The 24,419-nt window shown below is 43.7% G+C and overlaps 1 protein-coding gene across 1 annotated transcript; it reads left to right on the forward strand.

The window, feature by feature from the left end:
* The first annotated feature begins 329 nt into the window (after positions 1 to 329).
* Positions 330 to 23,636, forward strand: bod1l1 (biorientation of chromosomes in cell division 1-like 1). The gene is made up of 28 exons (XM_079504623.1): positions 330 to 629; positions 1,113 to 1,237; positions 1,424 to 1,614; positions 1,806 to 2,312; positions 2,650 to 2,799; positions 3,029 to 3,189; positions 3,763 to 3,859; positions 4,011 to 4,128; positions 4,434 to 4,497; positions 4,606 to 6,424; positions 6,522 to 6,592; positions 6,820 to 6,940; positions 7,167 to 7,277; positions 7,368 to 7,411; positions 8,008 to 8,095; positions 8,240 to 8,304; positions 8,472 to 8,553; positions 9,040 to 9,098; positions 9,897 to 9,960; positions 10,120 to 10,166; positions 10,355 to 10,655; positions 14,988 to 15,061; positions 15,361 to 15,469; positions 16,320 to 16,393; positions 16,793 to 16,895; positions 17,222 to 17,321; positions 19,042 to 19,104; positions 22,419 to 23,636. The coding sequence occupies exons 1-28, from the start codon at positions 513 to 515 to the stop codon at positions 22,540 to 22,542; spliced, it is 5,049 nt and encodes a 1,682-aa protein (XP_079360749.1). The 5' UTR covers positions 330 to 512; the 3' UTR covers positions 22,543 to 23,636.
* Positions 23,637 to 24,419: the final 783 nt, after the last annotated feature.

Consider the following 24,419-nt stretch of genomic DNA (forward strand, 5'->3'; position numbering starts at 1 on the left):
TAATGGCAGATGACTACATGGTCGTTCCACCGGTAGCGTGGCCGAGCGGTCTAAGGCGCTGGATTAAGGCTCCAGTCTCTTCGGGGGCGTGGGTTCGAATCCCACCGCTGCCAATGTTTTTGCTTTTGTTTTGATGTAAAACACTTCTTTTTAAGCCCCAACTAATTTTAAATGATTCAGAAATCAGAATGTAATTTTGCAACTCATATTTAATTTGAGTTCGTTTTGTATTATGGCTGTGTCTCTTGGCGCCTCTCCCGGATCATGTGTGTAAATTATGCGCCACTAGAGGTCGCTCTCTGATAGAGTGTTCCGTAGTCGAAGCGACAAACATGCTTATTTCCTTCCGGGTGAAGCTTTTTCGAACTTTTAGAATCATAATAGAAGCAGAAGAGCCCCGGTGTTACTGTTGGATGAATGTGGGACATTTATCAGGCAGCGACCTGTTTAGTATCGATACGTTATTATCCCTAAGTACTGTCTCCTATTAAACTGTATCTGAAGTTCTGAACATGGCAGGATTGCCTCCCGGCGACCCACAGCTTGTGTCTATGATCGTGAATCATCTGAAAACACAGGGACTCTTCGATCAGTTCAGGAGGGATTGTCTTGCAGACGTGGATACGAAGGTCAGCTACTACAGTTTACAACAAGAAGCATCTTCCCCAGTTAACCGTAACTAACGTTAGCTAGAGTGTTTCTTTGTATACATATCTAACTAACTAAAATATAATAAATCATCACAACATATAGAGCTCAGCGGCTGTGGCTAGATAACATGTTTACGATACTACATTAAATTTAAAAAAAAATACTGTCAAGTGGAAATGATACTAGATGACGAGCACTGACTATCCCAAGTCGCAGCAATTCATTATTGTGCGTACGTACATAACACATTGATAATGCTGAGTGCTGAGACAAATAAATCCCTCCATGAAAAATGCATCAAGTGTTATATGGCTGTCTAAGGAAAACATGCAATGTATCAGCTATTCTAGGGCTAATAAAAATGCATATTAGATCAGAATGTAGTTCCACTTTCTGCACTATATTGTTCCTGTATTGTGTTATCTGTATATAGATTAAACATCCATCGTCCACCTTTACAGCCTGCTTACTTGAATCTGAAACAAAGAGTGGACAACTTTGTGTCCAACCACCTCTCTAACCACACATGGAGTCCACATTTGAACAAGAACCAGCTCAGAAACAACATCAGACAACTCGTGCTACAGTAAGTGAGAACCGAGCGTTGACTAACTTCATTATGTACACCCCATCTTCCATGCACCCCACTCAGGCTACATACGCCTCATGAAAATCCTTAATATTTATGTTGTGTTGCTTTGCATTCCTACGTCTGCGTTCCTACATCGCACGGACTAAACCAAGGCTAACGGTGCTGTTCTCTTGTACTTAGATCTGGAATGCTGGAGCAGGGGGTGGACAGGATAGTAGCCCAGGTGGTGGACCCCAAAATCAATCACATTTTTAGGCCACATGTGGAGAGGGTGGTCAGGGAATTCCTGTCCCCTGGCAGCTGCAGTGAGGAGCCCCCTCTTCCACTGGCTCTACCAGAGATGACACCAGATGGCATCGTTCTTGAGCAGGGTATGTAATATATAATACCTACTTAGGGGTGGGGGGGAGTGGTTGTTTTCAACATAAAATAATATCAACAAAAATATGTTGAGTGGTCGAGGTTCGAGACGGTAAACATTATGTTTTTTAATTTAATTTATATTTGTTACATTCTGTGGTTTGACACATTTTATCTAACATCAAAATTCACCCGCTTCCAGCCTCATCGTCAACACCAGCCACCTCTTCGGCCCGCAACGCCATGTCTATCCTGGACACCATATCCTCTCTGAACCAGGAGGCCAGCTCGAGGGCCACCCCCGGAGGCCGGAAGGGTCAGGATTCAGAAGAGCTTACAGGGGTGTTGATGGAGGAGGGGGGCGAACAGGACATGAGTCTCACAGAGGAGGGGGACGATGTCGATGGCGACGAGAAGATGCCAGACGAGGCGGAAGAGGCAAAGCTTGCGTCAGAACTCCAAGCACTGGACGTCAAGGTGGAGGAGGCTCAGGAGGAGCAAATGGTGACCGCCAAAGATGGACCGATGGAGGAAGTGCAGATGGTGCAGGTGAAGGAGGAGGAGACATCAGGCGGTCAGGAGCAGGTGGATGATGCTGACAGGGCTGGCAGCAAGAACACAGGCAAGCACATGGAGGACGGGCTGGAGGATGAGCCACTGAAACCCTCCTGTCAAATCAAGCAGAAAACCAGAGAGAGGCTGAAGGAAGGTGAGCTATTCTATTCTATTCTATTCTACACAAACAAATGTTAATTTGCTGTTAGAAATAGTATTGTTCTTTCTGTTTTTCCTTTGTCGAAATTATCGTTGTCTTGTATGCCATAAACACTTTTCAATATAGGCTACTGCAGATATTGACGTACCTAATCATTGGTTCTTCTTTGGTTCTGTTTAGATTGGTGAATGTGTCCCCTTTTATCAGAACTGATTATTAATTTTATTATTAAGCTTTTCTTTTTAAACGTTCTTAATTCACATTTGTATTTACAACCCTTATTGTTATTACAAAGGTAATGTACACGATTATTCTGTCTTCTCCTAATTAGAATATTCCTTGGAGGACTCTGATCTTGATGGCCTGAGTGACATCACAGTGAGCTCTGTCCACACCAGTGACCTGTCGTCATTTGAAGAGGATAGTGATGAAGATCAGCCTCCATCCGATTCCTCAGAGGACGGAGAGCTTTTGTCAGATGGTCTGTTGATCATACCCCTGTTTATATGTTGTTAATTATTTCCTAATAACCTTTTAGCCAAACAGCATCCTACCACATTTACCAAAATGAGTGACAGTCCACCTTTGTGTCCTTTCCTAATGTTGTTTCTTAGTTGCTGGATGACGAACACCATAGAATATGGCCATATGGGTGTTCTTTTATGGCGGTTTCCTTTGTTCATGTTCTCTGTTTTTGCCCAATTTTAAAGCTGAGGGAGTAGAAAAAAAGGAAGGCAGTGCTGCAGACACTGAAGACGACAAAGAACCCAAGCCTCGTCGAAAAGCCTACGTCCACAAGCCCTTCCTCTACTCCCGTTATTATAGCGACTCGGATGATGAGGTCACTGTGGAAGAGCGCCGAAGATCAGTAGTGAGTATTAAAGTCTTGCTTGTCTATTATTGACTACTGTATTTTAAACAAAATGGAACAGATTATTGATCAACTATCTGATTTGCTCCCCAGTAATCTGTAATGAGTTTATTTAGTGGACATATTTAATTCATTGCTGGAAGGAAGCCTAGTGTACAGCGAGCCTATAGAATATAGCCTTAAATGTTTTAGGTCTGACAGAGTTATTAGACAAGTTAATTATGAGACTGACTACCTAAATTCCATCTGTCCACACATACTATATTTAAGTTATTGTGGTTTCTGTCTGACCATCATTTATCAGTTCCTTCTCAATAAGTCGCTGCTTCACCATCACTTTAACACCTGCGAACTGCCCAGTACAATTACATTTATTCTTACTGTTGAACACTAAACAGCTGTTGCAGTTTACTGCTTTGCTCATTGGAACCTTTGTAGTTGCTATAATTGTCCAAAATCACCCATCCAGCACAGGGAATTAAACACCTGTTTTTTAATGTTATGTATGTCTGACGAAAACCCTGGATGTGTTCTTTTTTTCTCTTGCCGTATCGCTTCTTTTGCTCCTATTAGGCCAAGGACAAAGAAGATAGACTGCTGAAAAGACAGCAGAACAGGGAGCGTTGGGAAGAGAAACGAAGACAAAAAGCAGCTCTGGCTGAAGAACAAGGTATTTTTATGACGAGTGTCACACCTTTTATCCCTGGTTGCTGATGATCTAATTCCTCTCATACACACATAGTCTCAAAAACAAGTGTGAGTTGATAAAAACATTGAATGAAATGTTAGACAGGTAGCTAATTGTACAATTCCATCCAAAGATGCAAGACGACGGCTAAGAGACTCGCCCAGTCTGGAAGGCCCCAGGGCCAAAGAAGCTCGTAAAGAAAGGAAGGTTCTGGAAAAGAAAATGGCCCTCAAGAGGAAGCTTGACTCAAGGTGCATTTACAGAACCTTATACTGAATACAGAGACAAAGGCTGCATGAAGCCTGCAGCTAAAATTACATTGTGATTTTCTGGTTATTATCTCAACATCGATATTTTATTTAGATGTTTTGTAGCTTATCAACCTGTTGGCCACTGTTTTTAACTACAGCAGAAATCAAATGTTTCAACAGTATCCTACGGTTAATTATTGAAAGTAAATTTGTACAATACTACTATTCACCATTTATTGGCAAGCTTTACTATAAATAATATTTTGATAATTGGCTTAAGATACTATATCACATTTACTCCTCAGGAAAGAAGGGAGTGTGTCAAGCAAGAGGAAAGGAGATGCAGGTGGAGAAAGCTCTAAGAAAGGAGTAAGTCAAAGTAACCATGGCTGGATACATTTAGGAGTATTGAAGTAGTATACAATTCGATACTGAGTTGTAATGTATTGTGTGTTTTGCCTCTTGTCGTTCCAAAAGGAGGTGAAGCCTTCATCCTCAAAGGCGTCACAAGCTAAGCCGATCAGACGAATATCAGAATCCGTATTATCAGATGAGAGACACAGGAAATCTGGTAGCATCTCTGAGGATTCCACCGAACCAAAAAAGCTGACAGAAAAAAGCCGCACACATTCCTTCATCCTGGAATTGGAGCAGGGTACCCAGGAGTCACTGAAACATCGGCCCTTTGGAAAATTTGATCGGCTTCCCCGCAAGGAGCGCAAAGAGAAAGAACGCAGCCTGTTAGACGACCGCACTAAGCTTAAACCGAAAGTGGAGAAGAGAGTTGAGTCCCAAGCAGACGAGACCGAACAGAAGGAGGGAGTCAGTGTTAAAGTAACACCCGATGAGAAAGGAGAGAAGAGACCCAAGGTCAAAAGTGAAAAGAAACTGCTAGGAACGACTAGGGAAGGGAGAGTGTCTGAAAGTGTAGCCGACGAGGGGGCTTCGAGAGATGCCACTTCCAAGAAGTCAAAGACCCCAGCTGTGGAGGCTGCTAAAGCAGATAAGGAGAAAGATAAACTTAGGGATAAGGACAAAGAGAAAGTAAAAGAAAAAAATAAAGGAGAGAAGACGCCGACGGTTCTGAGTAAAAGTGAAACTAAGCAGGTATTACGCCCAGATTCTGCAGGTTCCTCTGAGGACAGGTCAGACATGGAGCCAGGTCCTGACAGCACTAAGAAAAGGGAAAAGCACTCCAAGGAAGTTGTGAAAAAAGTAAAAGGCCACACCGATGACAAGCAAGTGGAGAAGCCCAAATCTAAATCTGACGCCAAAGACAGCGAGAGAGAGAAGACTAAAGCAGAACTAGACAGCCAGAAATGTAGCAAAGCTAGCTCTGAAACTGAGAAAGATCCAAGGAAATCCAAGTTCACAGATAAGGGAAAGGCTGTGGAAAAATCCAAATTGAAATCTAAGGAGGAAGTGAAAACTGCCATGTCAACAAAGACTGACAAAAAAATTCAGAGTTTGGAAGGCAAAGGTAAAGGAGTTGCAAATGTGGCCAAACATGAACAGCAAACAAAAGAAAAGAAAAAAGAGGGAAGTGCAAAGGAACACAGGAGGACCCCAGAAGACGCTCCACAAGATAAATTGGAGAGTAGAAGTGCCAAAAAAAGGTTAGAGAAGAAGGATAACATTTCAGAAAAGAAAGAAGAGAGCTTAGATGAGAAGAAGGCATGCATAGAAGACAAAACCGACAAGTCTGAAATGTCCCAGACGCCTTCAGTTTCCTCGCCGTGTCCTGAGTCAGAAGAGCCTCCTAAGAAACGAGCTCTTCTCCAAGATACGAGCACAGACTCCGAGCCCACTGCTACCACAGTTGTTACCTCTGTGTCCGAAGACACTTACGACGCACTGAGTGACATCACTCCTGAGCCAGACGACGGTGAGGCGCAGCTTCGACTCGGTGAGCTGGAAACACGTCCCATGCCACCTGAGGCAGATGCTCTGCTGACTCTGATGGACATATGTACATCGGCAGACGCAAGACTTGTACATGGCGTTTGTCAGGAGGTTGCCGTCCCTGAAGTCATGGCCCCTAAATTGACACTCATTGATGCTGACCTGAAGATGAAAGAGGCGGCTTTGACTCTGCTTTCTATGGACCCTGATAGCACGTTGTCTCCCAGTCTAATCGCGGTGGACTCCAGAGAAGATGGTGAGGTCAATCCGCCTCCACCAATGGATACCACTGCATCCACTACATCTGAAAAGGAAGAGCCGAATGCTACTGATGTTCAAATGGTGGCACCAGCTCTATCTCAGGAGGTGGATAAGCCTGTTACTGGAAAAACAGGTAAATTGAAAAAAGTCAATCTGTTGTAAATATCAGATTCATACTCAAGTGAGTATGTGTTTGTGTTTTTCACAAGCTAAATCTGTTCCCTTTGTAGATGCCCCTGATGTTATGGTGAGAGAAACAGATGTGCCACAGGTACAAACATCTGTTTCATTCGCTCCTGAGGTGAGAATACATTTTTGTGCCTTCAGACAGTTCTAATTAAAAAAATAAAATAAACGTTCTGCCAGATTAAAATTCACATTGAATACATATTTTGAAGCTTTCAGTGAATATCTGAATCTGTCAAGTTCAGCAGGATCTATTTAGATCTAAAAAGCAATATTCCACTCCCTTTTGTCATTTATCATCTTTCATCTTTAAATCATACCATTGTTCTTTCACATGTGTAGGATGATAAAACCACCTCAAATAAACAGCAGGCTCAGGTAGCTGAAGAAAAAGCTGTTGAAAGTGAAACTGTTCCTGAGGTACAGCCTGTTAAGGAACTTGCACCACTAGCTGATGTACAAGGTATTTCACATGTCTGTTTTCATGGCTATTTATTATAATTCACCATGACAATTATTGCTTTTGCATTTTTCTTTTGTCAAGTCATCAAATTAGTTGTTATCCAGAAAGGATATTGTTTATTGTTATATAGAACAATTAACGTCTTGCTTGTATAAATACAGAGAATAATGAAACTACTAGTAAATAAATAACTAGAATTATTACATTATATTCTGTAACTTTTCAGGTGCAGATTGTCCGATATCCGAAAGTGAGGAGACCAGAGATAAAGAAATGGAAGCCATTGTTTTTGACCCACTTTCTGTGGAACAAGCGGCAGACACTTCACGCAGACATGGTGAGGTTTTGTATATTGTTTCTTCCAAATAATTAGCAGCTTTCCCTTTAGGTTTCCAGTGTCCTCATCGGTTTGTTGTTTTTTTTATAGATGAAATCCAGTCAAATGTGGCAGCAGTCAAGACAGCCACTAAGGTGAGTTATCATTCATTTACTGATATAAACAATTTGTGGTCAGAAAAGATGATTGAAAGTCGAATGCAATGTTGTGGAAGCGCTGACCATGATGAATGTGCAGTATTGTAGAAAAAGAAATTAAAAGTAACGAGCGATGCCAGGATTGACATTTCAGACTGGCACAAAAAAGCGATAGGCACTCCTGTTTATTTATTTTTTTAAATTTCACCAGACGTTGGCAATGTGTGTATTGAGGAATATAACTATTAAAACAATACAATTCAAAAGTTCAGTCAGTATGCAAACAGTGAGATCGACCAATACACAAACACTGTGTATACGCCTCAGAAAATATATAATACCTGGGCACTTAAGAAGACTACCTTTTTGCCTACGTCGCACACTCCTGGCGCCGCCACTGGCTAGTCGTACAGTACTAGAAATAAAAAACACACTCACTCATAGCCACGGTTGCATCGAGGTTACGACTTGATGCAACCTTGGCTATGACTATGAGTGAGTGTTTTTTTTATTTCCCCCAAAACATTACAGTCATAATTCAGTGAGCAATGTTGAAGTTCATGGTGGTCTGTTATTGAATAATAATACTGTAGGTTGAGCAAAAGGCAGATGAGAGCAACCAAGCCAAGATGGATGCAGAAGATGAGGACAACCAGGCCAAAATTGATGCAGATAATATTAGTAAGTGGTTCACCTAACATATATTTCTCTTAAATAGTACAACCAAATGTTTTAGTTTTTAAACACCTGAGCTCATCTTAATAGCAATTTACCAAACCTATAAAATACAGGCAACGTTTTATGTTTTCTCTCTTCACTGTTTAGATGAGGACCACAATGTAACAAAACCTGAAGAAAATGTTGCACAAGAAAACAGAGACTCACAAAATGTAAGATTTTCTTTTAGCATGTGTTCACAAAGCGAACAGAAATTGAAATGTATTTATATTGATTGAAATGTATTTATATTGATTGTCCTTATTTTTTCCTTGTTGATTCTCATCGGTCTCATTTTTCTTTATTGCTCTCCCTTTTGCTTTCTCCATTTCTCTCTCAGTTGGAGTGTGATGCTCCTGACAACCCTGGCGAGGTCAGAGAAACAAGACGATCACGACAAACCAAACTAATCAAACAAACCAGTGAGTCTTCTGGGCTCTGGAAATTGATTTATTTTAACATGTTACCATTAATACACCAAAAAAGGAGGGAAACATTATCACTTTTTACTTAACCAGTGCCTCTTTATTTCCTTTACGTTGATCATGTTTCGTTAAATATTGTTTAATTACAAGAGCTTTGTTTAACTACAGAATATGTGCTCCGACTTGCTGGTGTCACCTCAAGTCTGCACATCTTGTTGACATCTGTTCCTCTGGATTTATTTATTTAATCTATCTATTCTCTCTCTCTCTCTCTATTCTCTTGTCTATATTTCCAGTTTGTCGCAAAAATGATAATGATTTAAAAATAGGATAGTGTTGTCAAATTATATGAATATGCTTATTTAGATCAAATACCATATAGGGTTACAATATAGAGAGTATGCCCCCAGGAAGTGGTGTGGCTTTTGCAGTGACGTGTTGCTGGTCTGGTGTGTTGCTGATTGTTGAGACTGTATTTTTCAGGTAGTGCCTCCGATTCAGACAGACAAGAAGATGAAAAGGAATCAGGCTCGTCAGAAAAGGTAATTGTTTGGGTTCTTGGTATATGTTAGTCAGACTTAAAGTGATGTTGATCTATGGTAGAACCCTGGATTGTATAGCTACCTACCTGGGCATGATATATGATAGAATCATCTGTTGCTCCTGTGTTCTGTGATCGTGAAAGTCGTGATTCCAGTCACTCTTACTGTGAACCAGGTATAAAAATCACATTCTCTGACGATTCATTGTCATACTAATAATTGCGATTAATTTTATACATTAAATATAGTGGAAATAGTTGATCTACACGCTTACAATGCATCACTTTGTGACGCGATTTCACACTGGCTTGGGAACGCCTCAGGATTCCTCAGGAGGATGAAAAAGTTAGCCCGAAAATACTGATTCTGCCAATATATTACATTTTGTGCCCAAGACGTCCACAGATGTTTTTTTGTTGTTGTTTTTTTGTGATTTTCATAAAAAATAAAACAAATGACAAAAATAACATTGGGCACCCTGGGTCACTATTTTGAAAATGTCGTGTGGGCACACACAGCGTTACAAATAAGTCCTGGTACTTATTTCTGGTAAAGTAAAATGGTTGCATTTTTACAATTACACTTAATTCACTAGTGCCACAGAATTCCAAGTAACAATGTATGCCCAGTAGACAGACTTCGTTTATGGGAAGGAGTTGCTACTTCCGGTTACATGCTCACAGAGTGCAGAAGCAACCGATTCAGATGATCTACAATATTTGTACTTATATTATGCCCAGGTAGCTACACAACACACAGTTCTACCAAAGTTCAACATCTTTGAAATCTGTTTTCCAGGAGGGGAGAACAGAAGGAAGGGTGACCCGCAAACGAAAACTACCTTCAACGACAAAGAACTCTGGTATTGTGGCTGAGTCTTACGTTGACATGTTTGGTCTCTTTTAACGAAAGTGGATTTCTGGTGTTTTACATACATTCAACAAAAGTTTACAGGTAATGTTTGGTTAATACTGTTAAGGAATTTGTATGCAAATTATTTTTATTTTCTTAAATGAATCAGGGGAGGATGGTGATAAAAAGGAGAGCCAAGAGGAACCGTCTGCTGAGGTGAGGTTTTAAAGTTGCATCAATGAGAATAATATATATATATTAATTAATACTTTAAAAAAAAACAGTTCGTACATTCATGTATTTTTCCCCCAACAATAGCAATCTGCTGTACTTCTGTGGTTCCACGTGTTGGCTCAGACAACACTGTGGTTCCACGCGTTGGTCAGACAACTTTGTTTCCACAGGAAACTGAGCAGGAGAAAGTTGCAGAGGCCAAAACGCCACGCAGAGGACGGTCATCCAAAACCACCACCGAAGAAGAGGAACAACGTAGAGGGCCATCATCCAAACCCACCACCGAAGAAGAGGAACAACGTAGAGGGCCATCATCCAAACCCACCACCGAAGAAGAGGAACAACGTAGAGGGCCATCATCCAAACCCACCACCGAAGAAGAGGAACAACCTAAAGAGACAGATGTATCAGAAGAGATGCCCACTCGCAGGGGCAGGCGAGCCGGAGCCCAGGCCAAGGATACCACTGACGGTAAGCTGCTTATTCATCATTTTGCTGTAATATTGTGATTCGATATTTCCAAAAAAGAGCCCAAACCATTTCTGACACAGCGACTACAAGTATTACTGGTTGTAATCGGGATCTAATCAGATGCCAATTGTGGAGCCGAGGATTCGTCCTGCGGTCAGGGGTGAGTTACGAATCCTTGAAGAAGGCATTGATGATAGTGATATATGATGATAAGATAATGTTATCTTATAGATGTCCTTAGTATCCTTAGTATCCTTAGTATCAATAGCTTAACCTCACTCAAACCTTCTAGGCCCTTATCTTTATAGTCTTGAAGATGTCGTCTCTGACGTCACTGTAGTGACGTCGGAGTGACATCTCCTATCCTTCGTCACACTCCTCCTTAGTGAAGCTACTAGCTTCACTATTCCGTCGTTTCCCTTGCTACCGCGGCTGTGGCCGGCAGTTCCGGGAGTGAGATTAGCTTGGCCACTGGGCGCAGGAGAATTCGTGTCCCGATTTGGACTCTCGCCGTCCTGACCCTCCCGTCTTTGCCTGGTATTGCTTCTATCACTTTCCCCATCTGCCAGTAAGCCCTCGGGAGTTGAGGATCCATCACTAGGACGTAAGCCCCTTTGGCGAGGTTCTCTCTCTCTCCTAGCCATTTTCTGCGTGGTTGAAGATCCGGTAAGTAAAACTGAACAAATCGGCGCCAGAATTGATCGGCTAGGATTTGGGAGTGTCGCCATCTCCTGCGGCTGAGCAGTTCGGCTTCGGGGTGGGTGACTGGTGGCGTTGGTTGGTATTACGGATTGGGTAGAATTCTGCTTTCTTAACAGGCTCTGGCCTGCTGCTATCTACCTGGGGGGCTTTGGCCTCCTTTGGGCTCCCCCCCTCACATCCATGGCGGCCATCGTCGCTCCGGGCTCTTGCCTCAGGTGCGCGCAGGCTTCCTTTGGACTCTGCTCCTGCTTTTGAGGTGTGGTGTTTATTCTTGAGCTGGATGCTCCTGTTTCTGCTCGCTCGAGTGGCGGTAGGTGTAGATCACCGTGCTTTCGCAGATTTCGTCAGGACACTGACCAGTTGTAGGTGAGTGTTCTATGGTCTTGGCAGCGTTGGGGTTGGAGCGTATGTAGTTGTTGTTGCTCAGAGCCTCGACTGCATGCTGGAGGTGAGCTGCAGGACGATGTTTGGGCCGTTGTCGGCGTACGCTGTCGTGTTGTTTGTCCTGTTTGTTCCGCTCCCCCCCTGCGTTGCTTCAACGCAGTGGCCTTGGTGCGTCCTTTGTAGGACGAGGCTGGTGAGTCAGACAGCACTAGGCTGCGGAACGCCGACTTCACCTTATTCCCCCTGCTCCCCCTTTTCCATCTTTTCTCTGGTGGCGTGTGGAGGACCCTGGAGGATCGCGTTGTCACACTAGAGTCTGTGGAAGTTGGCATGGTGGCTTGGGGGCCTTACAGCATCTGAAATGATGAACAGAAGAGGCGCCATAGCATCTCGATGATGATGTGCCTGACCGTGGCGTAGGATCGTGTCTGCATCCAGCTAGTGGCTCCCTGGGGAGCGGGCACTCGCTGCATCATGACTGATCTGAGGCTGGGCAGGCTTTCTCCGCCGGGGAGTCCGGCCAGGGCTGCGTGTGGCCTCGTCTGTGACCCTGGCGGGTTCCCGGGCTGGGACGTGCTCGCGTCAATTGGTATTAACGCTAGTTCGTCGTTCCTCTGATAGGTGTTGGTATTCGGGTTGCCCGCTGTGATTAACAGTTGTCTGGGGCGTGCCGTGTGATGAATAACTGCGGCTGTCAGTGATATTACTAGAATGAAGAAACCTAGCCGGCCTAGCCTAGTCGGCTTGACTTTGTTCGGTTTCATCTCGTTGACCTGCAACGGCTCTTTATCGAGCAGGACGTTGTCGTCTCTCTTGGGCGCCGGGTGGGATATCTTCCTGGCGCTGGTCTGCTGTTGTAGATTCTCTGTCTGTGCAGGCTCGTCTTGAGGCGAGCTCACACAAAAGACGAGGTGGAGCGTGGCGACTTGGCCACTCGTTGGGGCCAAAGTGCTGCTCTCCTTGTTCCTTGTCTGTGCGACGCTAGACTCGTATTGTTTGGTCTCTAGCTTTCGCGGTGTGCCCACGCTTGGGGCGGGGACGGAGGCAGTCTTAACTCCCAGTGCTATAGCGGTTAGAGCTGTGCTTGAGACATGGGCAGTTGCCGTCTCGGTCGTTGGTGCTGCGACAATTGGCGCTTTGAGGGCGTTCGGGTCGTAAAGCTGAACGTCCTTGGTCGCTTGGCTGTCTGCTTGACTGCTCGGGTAGGAGCTGGGGCTAGAGCCGTCGGATGTTTCGAGGATGATAATCTCCCTGCCGAGTACGTCTGCCAGGACACCCAGTGACTGGGATTGGTTCACCGACGGGTTGGCTTGGCTGTGTTGCCTGGCCCATACGTCTCTGCGTTGTGAGGCGGGCGCTGAGCCAGATTCGCGGTCGTCTCTTGGTGCACAGGTTTGTGCGCTGTGACGCAGCGGGTCGGGGCTCGGGGACCGTGCACGTTCATGGTCATATTCATGTTCACGTGCAACGTGGTGTCGCGGTGGCCTGAGGCCCTGCGGGTCGCCGTCGTCGTCCTCCTTCTTGCTGGTGGGCCTGTCAGGTGGACGAAGGGTGGCTCGGTTGGGCGGGGGTGTTGGCCTGCTCAGGCTGACCTCCGCACAATTCTCTGTTGACTCATTCAGTACGCTGCTAGCTTGCGTCAATGTAGTGGGGGGTGACTTTGGCCTTCCCTCTATCTCTCCTGAGTGGGGGTTCGTTGTTAGCTTTCCCTTTTGAGTGGCAAGGTGGCTGGGAATGCTGACGCAGTGGTCGACTATGTCGAGGCTGATCGCTCTCCCCCCGTCGACCGTAGCGTCGGGGGCCGGTGTAGGAGCATTGTGTATGCCGTTGTCACGGCCTGGGGAGGTGTCGCTGTCCGGATGCTGGATCTCAACATCGGAGGTCGGAGTGGATTCTGCGACGTAGCACCTGGGTTGGGATGGTGTATCTGCCGGCCGTGCCGCGCCCTGAGCAAGGGTCGACTCGGCAGGCACTGTAGATTGGGCGGCGGCCGGGCCCTCCTTGGTCGTGCGGGGGGCGCTGTCCGCGGACTTCTCGGCCAATTGTTTGGCCGACTCTTCGCGTCGTGCGATGTCCTTGGTGTGTCCCTGGGTCAGAGACCGCACTGTGGCGGGTGACGGCGGGATGTAATGTCTGTCATCTGACCGATCATCTCGCTGGACTGGTGGCACAAGGTTCCCGTAGCCTGCTTGGGCGAGGGCTCGGGTCAGTCGGGTGATTGCCTCGATATGCCGGGCTTCACCTCGACCGAGGGATCGGGTGAGCGTCTCAATTAGCTGGTCATGGCGCATTTGCGCTGTAGCTTCCCGTTGCTCTGCAGCAGCTTCCCGTTGCGCTGCAGCAGCTTCCCGTTGCGCTGCAGCTTCCCGTTGCGCTGCAGCTTCCCGTTGCGCTGCAGCTTCTCGTCTCTCGTAAAGCTCTCGCTCTGCAGTTGCGCGTTTCTCATACTCGGCCTTGTTGGCAATCCTGGCCGCGGCTATGGTTTCCTTGTCGGCAATCCTGGCCGCGGCGAGGGTGTCGAGGGTGCGCAGAGCTGCGACGAAACGCTTGTCCTCTAATAGGGACATGATAGGGTTCTCAGTTGAGATCCTGGACTGTATCTAGCGTCGTAAGACGCTCCTTAGGTTTTTGGTGACGGCCTGGCGTTGTCGTCAGGTCGTCTAGAAGTCAGATGTGTTGAGGGCGGTCGTCCTCAGCGTCTGGCGTTCTTTGACGGCGTTCAAGGACCATGTAATCGGGATCTAATCAGATGCCAATTGTGGAGCCGAGGATTCGTCCTGCGGTCAGGGGTGAGTTACGAATCCTTGAAGAAGGCGTTGATGATAGTGATATATGATGATAAGATAATGTTATCTTATAGATGTCCTTAGTATCCTTAGTATCCTTAGTATCAATAGCTTTATCTCACTCAAACCTTCTAGGCCCTTATCTTTATAGTCTTGAAGATGTCGTCTCTGACGTCACTGTAGTGACGTCGGAGTGACATCTCCTATCCTTCGTCACACTGGTAATGATGACAATGATACTAATAAACTTTTTAATATACGGGATTACATTGTCTACATCTATACAACTGGCATTTATCAGAACAAAGAGGTATGTAGGAGCGCACAGCGCACACCAATATTGGGGAGGTGCTGACCACTGCAGATAAACTTTAACAGAAAGGAGGATAGGTGGCAACTCGTAGTTACAATGCAAGAAACTTTTATTTTAAGATGACCAACATTTTGCCCCTCTACTTAGGTCAGTCTCCTTCGGTGAGCCCGGCCCAGCCAGAAGACAAAGAGGAACTGTCAACTGAGAACAAAACAGACCATGTATGTTGCCAGTAAATGTCTTTCTCAACATATTGATTGATTGACATCTTTATTGACAAAATGCATATCTAGTATAAACATATTTGTACATATCTGTCTAAAGAACAAAACACACAGCTCATTTCCATTGTGGTCCATTGCGATATATATATGCAGTACATATATCATATCATATACACCTTCTCACTCTCTCACTTACTCACACACACACAGCCCACCGTAATAACACCCACATATTTGTACATAATGTATGTGAGTGAGTCATCCCTGTAAATTATAGGATTTAATGATCTCTCTAGGTCGAGGGGGATGAACAGCCCCAGGAGGAGCAGGACACGGCTCCAAAAAAGCCTGGAAGGAGGGGCAGACCCTCCAAGGGAGCTGCAGGAGTGTCCACTGAGGACTCTGGTAGGGCCTATTTATGCTCCCTCCCTAAAGCTCCTTCTCCACCGTTTCCAATTCCAACAAACTGATGAAGCATTGTTTTTGCGCATGCAAAGTAACCTGCACAGCACTGGTTTACAGTGTTGCCACGTCTGCTTATTATAAGCGACTTTGGGCTTGTTTTCCTGTAGTCTCTTGTAAATATTCATATTTGTGGGTTGCTTTTATTTGGGATAGTTGGTGTAGTTGCTTATTTGGGCTTGCTTGTTGCTTTCAATATTATTTTTGAAAATAGCTGATGGGCTCAAGTGGTGAAACCGGTTGCTTGTTTTGGGCTTGTTTTCATAGACCTGGTCGCTTGTTTCACTTAAAGAATCCGACAACACCGGAATCTCCGTATCTGCACCAAAACAAAACACTTTTCACCAGGCCAGGGCTAACGACGGGCTTAGCCTGTCGGGGCCAGGCCCCGACCAAACAAGTCTGGTTGGCCTTCAACTTCCGAATAGAAGTCCCGACCAGGTTCCGAACAGTTGATAGTGCCGTGCCGACGGTGGTACAATGGGTGCGTTCATGAACTCACTCTTAAGAACACCGGATCACACTTGCCAATGCTATTCTCATTCGTAAATTGCAACATCATTCTAATCTGTGTCCTCTCACCTTCTGATGTGAGTGTGCAGATTCCACAGCAGGGTGGAATTTCCAAACAGTATATTAAATATATTAGATATTTAATATATTGCTGCTGAGTCTTAGCCAGCTTTCCTCTTTGTATATCAAGGTGAGCACTATAGTGAACTTAACTTCATTCAAATTAACTTGTGAATTGACCTTGGACGACAACCCCCTCTCTCTGTCTCTCTCTCTCTAGGTCAGTCTCCTATGGTGAGCCCGGCCCAGACAGAAGATGAAGAGGAACAGTCAACTGAGAACAAAACAGACCATGTATGTTGCCGTACCCTGACATATTGATTGACATCTTTATTGACATAATGCATAAAAATATTTGTACATATCTATCTGTAAAGAACAAAACACACAGCTTATTTTCATTGTGGTGTATTGCGATATATGCAGTACACACAAAACAGTACATCCATTTATTCAGTGGTATTGATGTCTTAAATGTATGTTGATTTGACTCAATGGATTGAATGATACACCTCTCTCTCTCTCACACACACACACACACACACACACACACACACACACACACACACACACACACACACACACACACACACAGTGTATATAGATCACCGTAATAACTCCCACATATTTGTACACTGTGTGTGAGTGAGTCATCCCTGTAAATTCTAAGTGCTAAGGATTTAATCTCTCTAGGTCGAGGGGGATGAACAGGAGGAGGAGGACACTGCTCAAAAGAAGCCTGGAAGGAGGGGCAGACCCTCCAAGGGAGCTGCAGGAGTGTCCACTGAGGACTCTGGTAGGGCCTATTTAACAGTATAATTTACTGCAGGGGTTCTCAACGTTGCTTTGGCGACCTGCAGGTTGAGAACCCCTGCTTTACTGGTCCACTCGTTACACACGTTCAGTCAGTTCAAATCTTGAACCGATTGAAATCATAGCAATTTTACCTTGCACATAATTCATGTGAGATGACTCACTGTGAAGCGTTGTGATGCAATCTATTCCTTGTCTGGTACATTTTATTTTAATTATTATCCTTTGAGCCATCACGTGACATTTGTCTTTGTAACTTCATATCACGTTTTTTTTTAAATGTGATATGATCTTTGTTTCTCTTTACAGCGGATACACAGGACAAAGAGAAGGAGCAGAACGATGAGGAAGATGATGAAGAAACCAAGAGCAGAACAACACGGTCCGCAGCTCGTCTTGAAGCTGAACGGTACTTTAATACAAGATTGACTATATAATACACACGCACGCATGCACGCACACAACATTGGTCATCACGAGGACAAACGTGATGTTATAATGTTATGTCCTAATATACATTGCAATATGTGTGCCTGACCCTCCAGGCTCTGATGTTAAAAGAACCTGCATGTAATTTTGAACAGATTCCAGTCATTCAGTGTTTTGTGTAATTGTTAATAACTGGTGTCACCAGTTAATCAAAGGTTGTGATTTGAAATGTGAGTGCAGGGCTTTCGCAGGCCCACATTCGCTGGGCAAGAAAAACATTTTTACATGCAGAGATTAACAACCATAACTCAAATCTATTTGACCATTTTCTGGTGCGCACCATTTGGCAGTGATACGCATTGACAGTCTTGAAACGGAATCTTGACCATGAAGAACAAACCTGATTCTCAAGACATACTACTTACTTACTTTACTTCAGAAGAACAATATTTGTGCGACTAAAAGATTAGCTGAAGAATATATGTTTTGCATGCATACAATAAACTACAATGTTACTTTGATGAGTTTGCATTTCAATCTGGAGCCTTGGCTTGCAACATATTGCATGCCTGTGATTGACTAGTACCGGTACAGTATGCAAAATATTATGCTAATCGGCCTACACTAGTAGTTTGCTGGCAGGCATAGCCCCACCAGAGATACGACGGAATGCAGCAAGCAGAAAAGAGCGGCAACAACAGTCCTCTCTTCGGCCATGTGCCAGCCAAAAGCTGTCTTAAATCGGAAAACCGAGCATAAGTAGTGAGAGAGTCACTCAGCGGGAAGAAAGAACTGGCAACCTCCCACCAGCTACAACGATGGAGTTAAAGGCTAGCGAGGCACTACCCCCTGGAGCAGACTCCACCTACGCAGTGTGGAAATGCTTAAATAGATGAAGATCTCGTGTTGGGTGAGCAAAAGCCACTCGCAAAATGGGGATTTTCAAATGACGAGGACATTGTGTGTGACTGTGGCAGTGAGCCGCAGACCATGCAGCACCTCCTCACATGCCCCCTGCTGGAACATCCCTGCACAGCATCGGACTTGGCAGAGTTTAATGAGAAGGGACAGCAATGTGTTCAGCTGTGGCTGAACCACATCTAGCCAAGTGTTGTAACTGACTGTCTTGTGGACACGACAAGAAGTAGTTTGCGAGATTGTCTGAGCAGACTCGCACAGGGCTGAACGCAATACCCAATACCTAGTAGTTGTCTTTGGAAGGGAGTGTGTAAACATTAGGGCTCTCCCCGATTAAGGATTTTTATAGTCGACTAGGATTGTCATTAGTTGACTAATGACTTTTTTTCTTTTTTGTTGTTGTGGGGGGGCTGGCGAAAGTTACAGGTGTGTGTGATATTAAGTGTGAGCTTAGTTTACCATAACCACAGGGATCCGTAATCATGTCATTTCATCATATTCAAGGGCCGTTGGAGAGAAATGAAGCTGCATTCACTTTACTGCAGAGAGTGTGTCCAGCTCGTTAATGTGTCAAGGAAGGCAATTGTGTTTCTGCAACTGTCAAATCTTCTACATGTATTCTATTTTCGTGGCACTCAGCATGTCACCCTATAATTTGGCTCTTAGGGAAAACTAATTGGGGAACCCTGCAACAGAGAATCATTCCATTTGGGCTGTGGGGGTGCTTAATGTCTGATTTAATTGTTTAATTGTTTCTCCATTATGTTTTTTCTTTTTAATAGAAACAAGCCGAGTAAGCCGTCTACACGAGCCAGTAAACAGGGCACTAAAGAGGAGAGCACACGGTAAGTCTCACTCCTCAAATTATGGTATAATTGGTAATAATAATTGGTATCCTTACCCTGAAGAAGGCAGTTGTCTGTCTGTCGAAACGGTGTGTGCGCGGCCACTTTTTTGTCTTTTTAAGACTTCACATTTAGATTGTTCTGCCGTGGACGGCACCGCTACAAAGACTGGCATGCGTAGCATCCTCCTGCACAATAATAATTGGTATACCTTGAGGCTTGCTTCAAACAGCCCACACTGCACCGATTAGCCCACACTACACCGATTAGCCCACACTACACCGATTTGTCATCTACTTTACTTATTTTAATACATCCACGGTTGCCTCCTCATTTGTACAATGATAAAATACAGTTTCCATCTGGGAAATGATGCAGCCTCATGACTCTTCTCCTAATATGCGGATTGGCTTGAACTTGACAGAGTACATGCAGATGACGATGTCCAAGCAAGGATTTTGACACTTTTTAATCGGGTTAAAACCAGATTTAAAATAAACCCGATCAAGCCCAACCCGATTTACATTTTAATCGGAGGGGTGGTCTAGAGTCTCTAGACTTTTTTACAACTCGATCAAAAGAACATTTCTTCCATGTATACACCTTAACCCGATTAGAATCAGATATGTTCTTTCTGCACATTAATCGTCGGGCAATTTCTGTTGCTTCCTCCTCGTTTGGCATGCAGATCAGGTCTTTGATTGGCCACTTATACCTACAAAACATGTAGGTGCCTGCTGCCCTGAACTTTTAAACTGTACTTTAAGCCTCTCTCTCTCTCTCTCTCTCTCTCTCTCTCTCTCTCTGCAAGCATGCGCACACACGCATACACACAAGGTTTAGCTGGTAATATATTGCCGAAAATCTCCCATGCAAAGTGTTGCACAGTTGCAGCCAATGAGATAATGGATGATGGATGTGAGAATCACTCGTTAATATGCTCTGCCCCCCGCTGCCTCTGTGATCGCAGATCATTTTGAAGAATTAATCCAACTTGGAGCAAGGCTATAGGCCTAATCATGCTGCTTGGCTGAAGAAAGTTGATATCCAATACTAGGCCTACATGCCATTATAGTTTAAACTTGAAGCCGTGCTGGTCAGTTATAGTAGGCTAGTGTGCTTCAAGTCAGACCAGCTCCGCTGCAGCTAATTGAGTTGACCCAGTTTCATGTCTTTTGCTAGTGATGTAATCAATTCATCATTTGGAACCACATGTAAAACCACATGTAAAATTCCACAGTAACCTATTTAACATTTTAAATGTCTTGCATGCCATGTACTGTTTTCATTGTATAGATATACTACTGTAGGGCTGTAGGCCTATACACACAGCAGCGTTGTAACAGTAGGCCTATAGCCTATAGGTACGCATTACAATCCCTTTGTTCTTCTGCTCACCTCCGACTCTGCAAGTGTCATTTCCCCCATCAAAAAGTAGCCTAGTGACGGTGAGTCAAACTGCTGCTTCATTAACAAAACAAATCCAAATGCTGTGCTGTTCAGCGTGTGTAAAGGCAGGAGGGAAGAATGCGTAAAAGTGGGAAAACACATGATGTGGTGACCCATTTTATAGTAATAATAGGCCTATTATTAATAATAATAGGGTTAGCTGTGTGTATAATAATAATAATAATGTATTATTGAGTGGTGCAGCCACTCCAAGGAACGGCAATGTGTGTCCGTCTGTCTGTCTGTCTGTCTGTCTGTCTGTCTGTCTGTCTGTCTGTCTGTCTGTCTGTCTGTCCGTCCGTCCGTTTAGGGTACCAACAGGTGACAAAGTGGTGCTGTTGAGCTTCACACCGTTCACAGGTGAAGTTGAGTTTTTTTAGTTGAGTGTACTCGTACAGTACGAGTACAGTACAATGTAGTACACTAAAGTACGAGTACAATGCAGGTACAATACGAGTACAGTAAAGTACAATGTAGTACACTAAAGTACGAGTACAGTACAATGTAGTACAGTACAAGTACACTACGAGTACAGTACAAGGTAGTACAGTACTAGTACATTACAGTACTAGTACATAGGCTTGGGCGATATTGATTTTTTGATATCGATATTGATAACGTGAATAATACCGCGATAATCGGTATTATCGGTATTATTAATAAAACATTAATATATCACACTGACGGGCTGATTTCCCCTCTCCTCTCCTCTCCAGTCAAAATGTCCCCTCCCCTCCACTCCCCTCCCCTCCCCTCTCCTCTCCTCTCCTCTCCTCTCCAGTCAAAATTTCCCCTCCCCTCCCCTCTCCTCTCCTCTCCTCTCCTCTCATATTTACATGACGGTAAAATTACGATATTAGTATTATGACGGTATTCGGTGTTATTGAGTGGTGTTTTATATACTCCGCGATATTACCGGTATTCGGTATTATTTATATACTCTGCGATATTACCGGTATTGATTTAAAATATCGCGGTAAACGGTAATATCGGTACAGTAAAGTACGAGTACAGTAAAGTACAATGTAGTAAGAGTACAGTACAATGTAGTACAGTACGAGTACAATACAGGTACAGTACGAGTACAGTAAAGTACAATGTAGTAAGAGTACAGTACAAGTACAGTACAATGTAGTACACTACAGTACAGTAAGAGTGCAATACAGGTACAGTATGAATACAGTAAAGTACAATGTATTACAGTACAATACAAGTACACTACAGTACGAGTACAGTACAGTATGAGTACAATGCAGGTACAATAAGAGTACAGTACAATGTAGTACAGTACAGTGCTAGTACAGTACTAGTACATTACATTACAGTACAGTACAGTGCAATGTAGTACAGCACGAGTATAGTATAGTACAAGTACAGTATCAGTACAGTACGAGTACATTACAGTACATTACACTACAATGTAGTAGGCTACAGTACAAGTACAGTATCAATACAGTACAAGTACAGTACAGTAAGAGTACAGTACGAGTACAGAACAAGTACAGTACATCACCACTCTGTTCAGATGGGTCTGATTTCATTATACACACAGCTAACCTGATTAAAAGTGGGCACATGTTGTAAACACCAGATCGGATTGATCGTGCCAATGTAAACACTTGATCCAAAACCTTCAATCGGCTTTATTTTAATCAAATTGGAAGAAAGGTGTTCATGTAAACGCAGCTAGTGTGAAGCTCATCAGCGCCACTTGAAGGTAGGTCACCCTGTGTTATTGCAGCTGTTCATACCCCAGTCAGACAGACCTAGATAAACGCGACCAGTCATTTGGGCGGCACCGCTCAAAACGATCAAATATGGACATACAGAACCACCAAGACTTATTCCTTGTTTTCCCTTGGCAGTGGAGCAAGAGGCCAAACGGCAGCAGTGAAGGGAGGTCGTAAACGAGAACCCAGTCCCCCTGCGGTACGCACCCGAGGAGGACCGAAAGCAGATGAACCCCCCGCCAAGAGAGCCAATCGTTGATCACTTGAAGTAGAATCCTGTCCCTAAATGGCCGCTAATTACTTTAAATATATATATTTTTCACTCCCACAGCATAGTGTTGTCACTGTTGTTCGTATCAAATTCACGTTGCAGGAGAACAAAATGATGGCTACTTCCTGTCCAGTTAGAACTCCTGTGTTATGTTGTTACCCACATAAAGTACGGTTTGACAGGGAGCACTGGCTACCAGCTCTGTGAAGTATTATAATACTTATACCCAATCATTATAGATCCTTAATCTTAAGGATTTGTGGAAGAATCCCATACTCATACCTTCTACTGCACTACAGCCATATGGTTTGGATCTGACGTCTTTCTTCCATCACTTGTCCCGTAATGCTTAGTGAGAGCATTTAGGGCCAATCATGGCCTTATGTGTAGTTGGGGTGAATTTTGTGAGGAGAGGGTTAAACATGAATTGCCGAGTCGACTGCTTCACCTTTTGGCAGGCAAGCTGTCGCACATTGAAATGCTGTTGAGTTGATTTGTTTTGATCTGTGGTGCGATCAGTGATCACTTTATAGTTTGCACCTCTGCTTTACAGCCCCACATGTACATAGAATCACTGTGAAGGATCAAGCTGTCATTGTGAACATGAATATCCATTCTGTGAATGTAAGAAGGTGTTTTCCTCCCCACTATATTTTTTTTGTGTATTCGGCTTTTATACTTCATTGCTCATAATAACATGGTTATAGTTTTAGTTTTCTTATCTTCATTTTTGAATGCTAGAATTGTACTGGACACTAACAGGAAAAAATGTTCTTGTTTTTATCTCCTCAAACTGCTACATCTTGTTGAAACGTTTTTGAAAACCATGCTGGTCTAGTTATTGATTTTGTGTTGGAGCTGGATTGGTTTTCTAATGGCTGCCTGTGATCTCTACCCAGTATAGACATTGGTTTAATGTACTGTATTACGTTTTAATCATTTTCCTGTTTCCATACATACATTTTTGTGCTTAATATCTGTGGTCCATATGGCCCATGCATATTTCTATTTTTGTAACAAGGTCACTGAGCTTGTATTGTATGTTGTGAGTCTTTTAACTAAATAAATGCCTTGCAGATCAATAGGCCTCAGTTTAGTATCCTTCTCTTAATGTTTGCTTAGATTGTGTAGCTACTACTGTTTTATTTTAATTGCAGTGAATCGATTCATAGATGAAGATGATGGGGCTCACAGCCTCACACACAATTCTCAAGCATTTACTTAAAGCAATTAATTTGGTGAGAAATATATGCCAATAGTACTGTACTACTGTCTAATATGGCCTATGGTTGTAGACTAACCAAACTATTTCCAAAACCATGATGTTTACTTTATTTTACAAGCTTGAAAGTTAGGGAGAATGTTGATACTGTTGAATAGCAGTCTGGTACTAAATATACAGATTGTCATTCACCCTTATTAAGCGTATCTCTTAAGTGTTATCTCATACCCATAGTAGGCTATCCCATATTTCTAGATCGCCGAGCTGTCCGTATGTGTAAATAGCGGGGACATTAACCAATCACTTTCAAGGGAGAAAAAAGCGAGGACATTCCTTTCGACTAATGGAGGATAAAACTGACAAACTAAAAATGAAATATTCCACTATCGTTAACACGTAAGAGTAGCCTACTTAAATCATTGCTCCTGAATCCAAAACCGGAGAGAAACGTTTAGGCAATGAAAAGTTGGAAGTTATTTTTGGAGAGCCCATAATGAGGTTTTCCGTCCATTCCTGCAGAATTCTAAATTGTATTGTGCAGGTAGCATATTTCTTGGCAATGGAATCCAGATTACAATCCAAGCCCTAAAAACTATTAGCCTAACAAGTACCAACTGGCTATTATTTAAAGGTGTGATCGATC

The sequence above is a fragment of the Electrona antarctica genome, assembly GCF_951216825.1.
Source record: "Electrona antarctica genome assembly, chromosome: 1".
In the NCBI taxonomy this organism is placed as follows: domain Eukaryota; kingdom Metazoa; phylum Chordata; class Actinopteri; order Myctophiformes; family Myctophidae; genus Electrona; species Electrona antarctica.

Excerpts from the sequence above, each read along its gene's own strand:
- bod1l1 (XM_079504623.1), top strand. The coding sequence starts at position 513 with ATGGCAGGATTGCCTCCCGGCGACCCACAGCTTGTGTCTATGATCGTG. Across the intron at positions 2,800-3,028 it reads CGGAGAGCTTTTGTCAGATG|CTGAGGGAGTAGAAAAAAAG; the intron begins GTCTGTTGATCA and ends CCAATTTTAAAG. Across the intron at positions 3,860-4,010 it reads AGCTCTGGCTGAAGAACAAG|ATGCAAGACGACGGCTAAGA; the intron begins GTATTTTTATGA and ends TTCCATCCAAAG.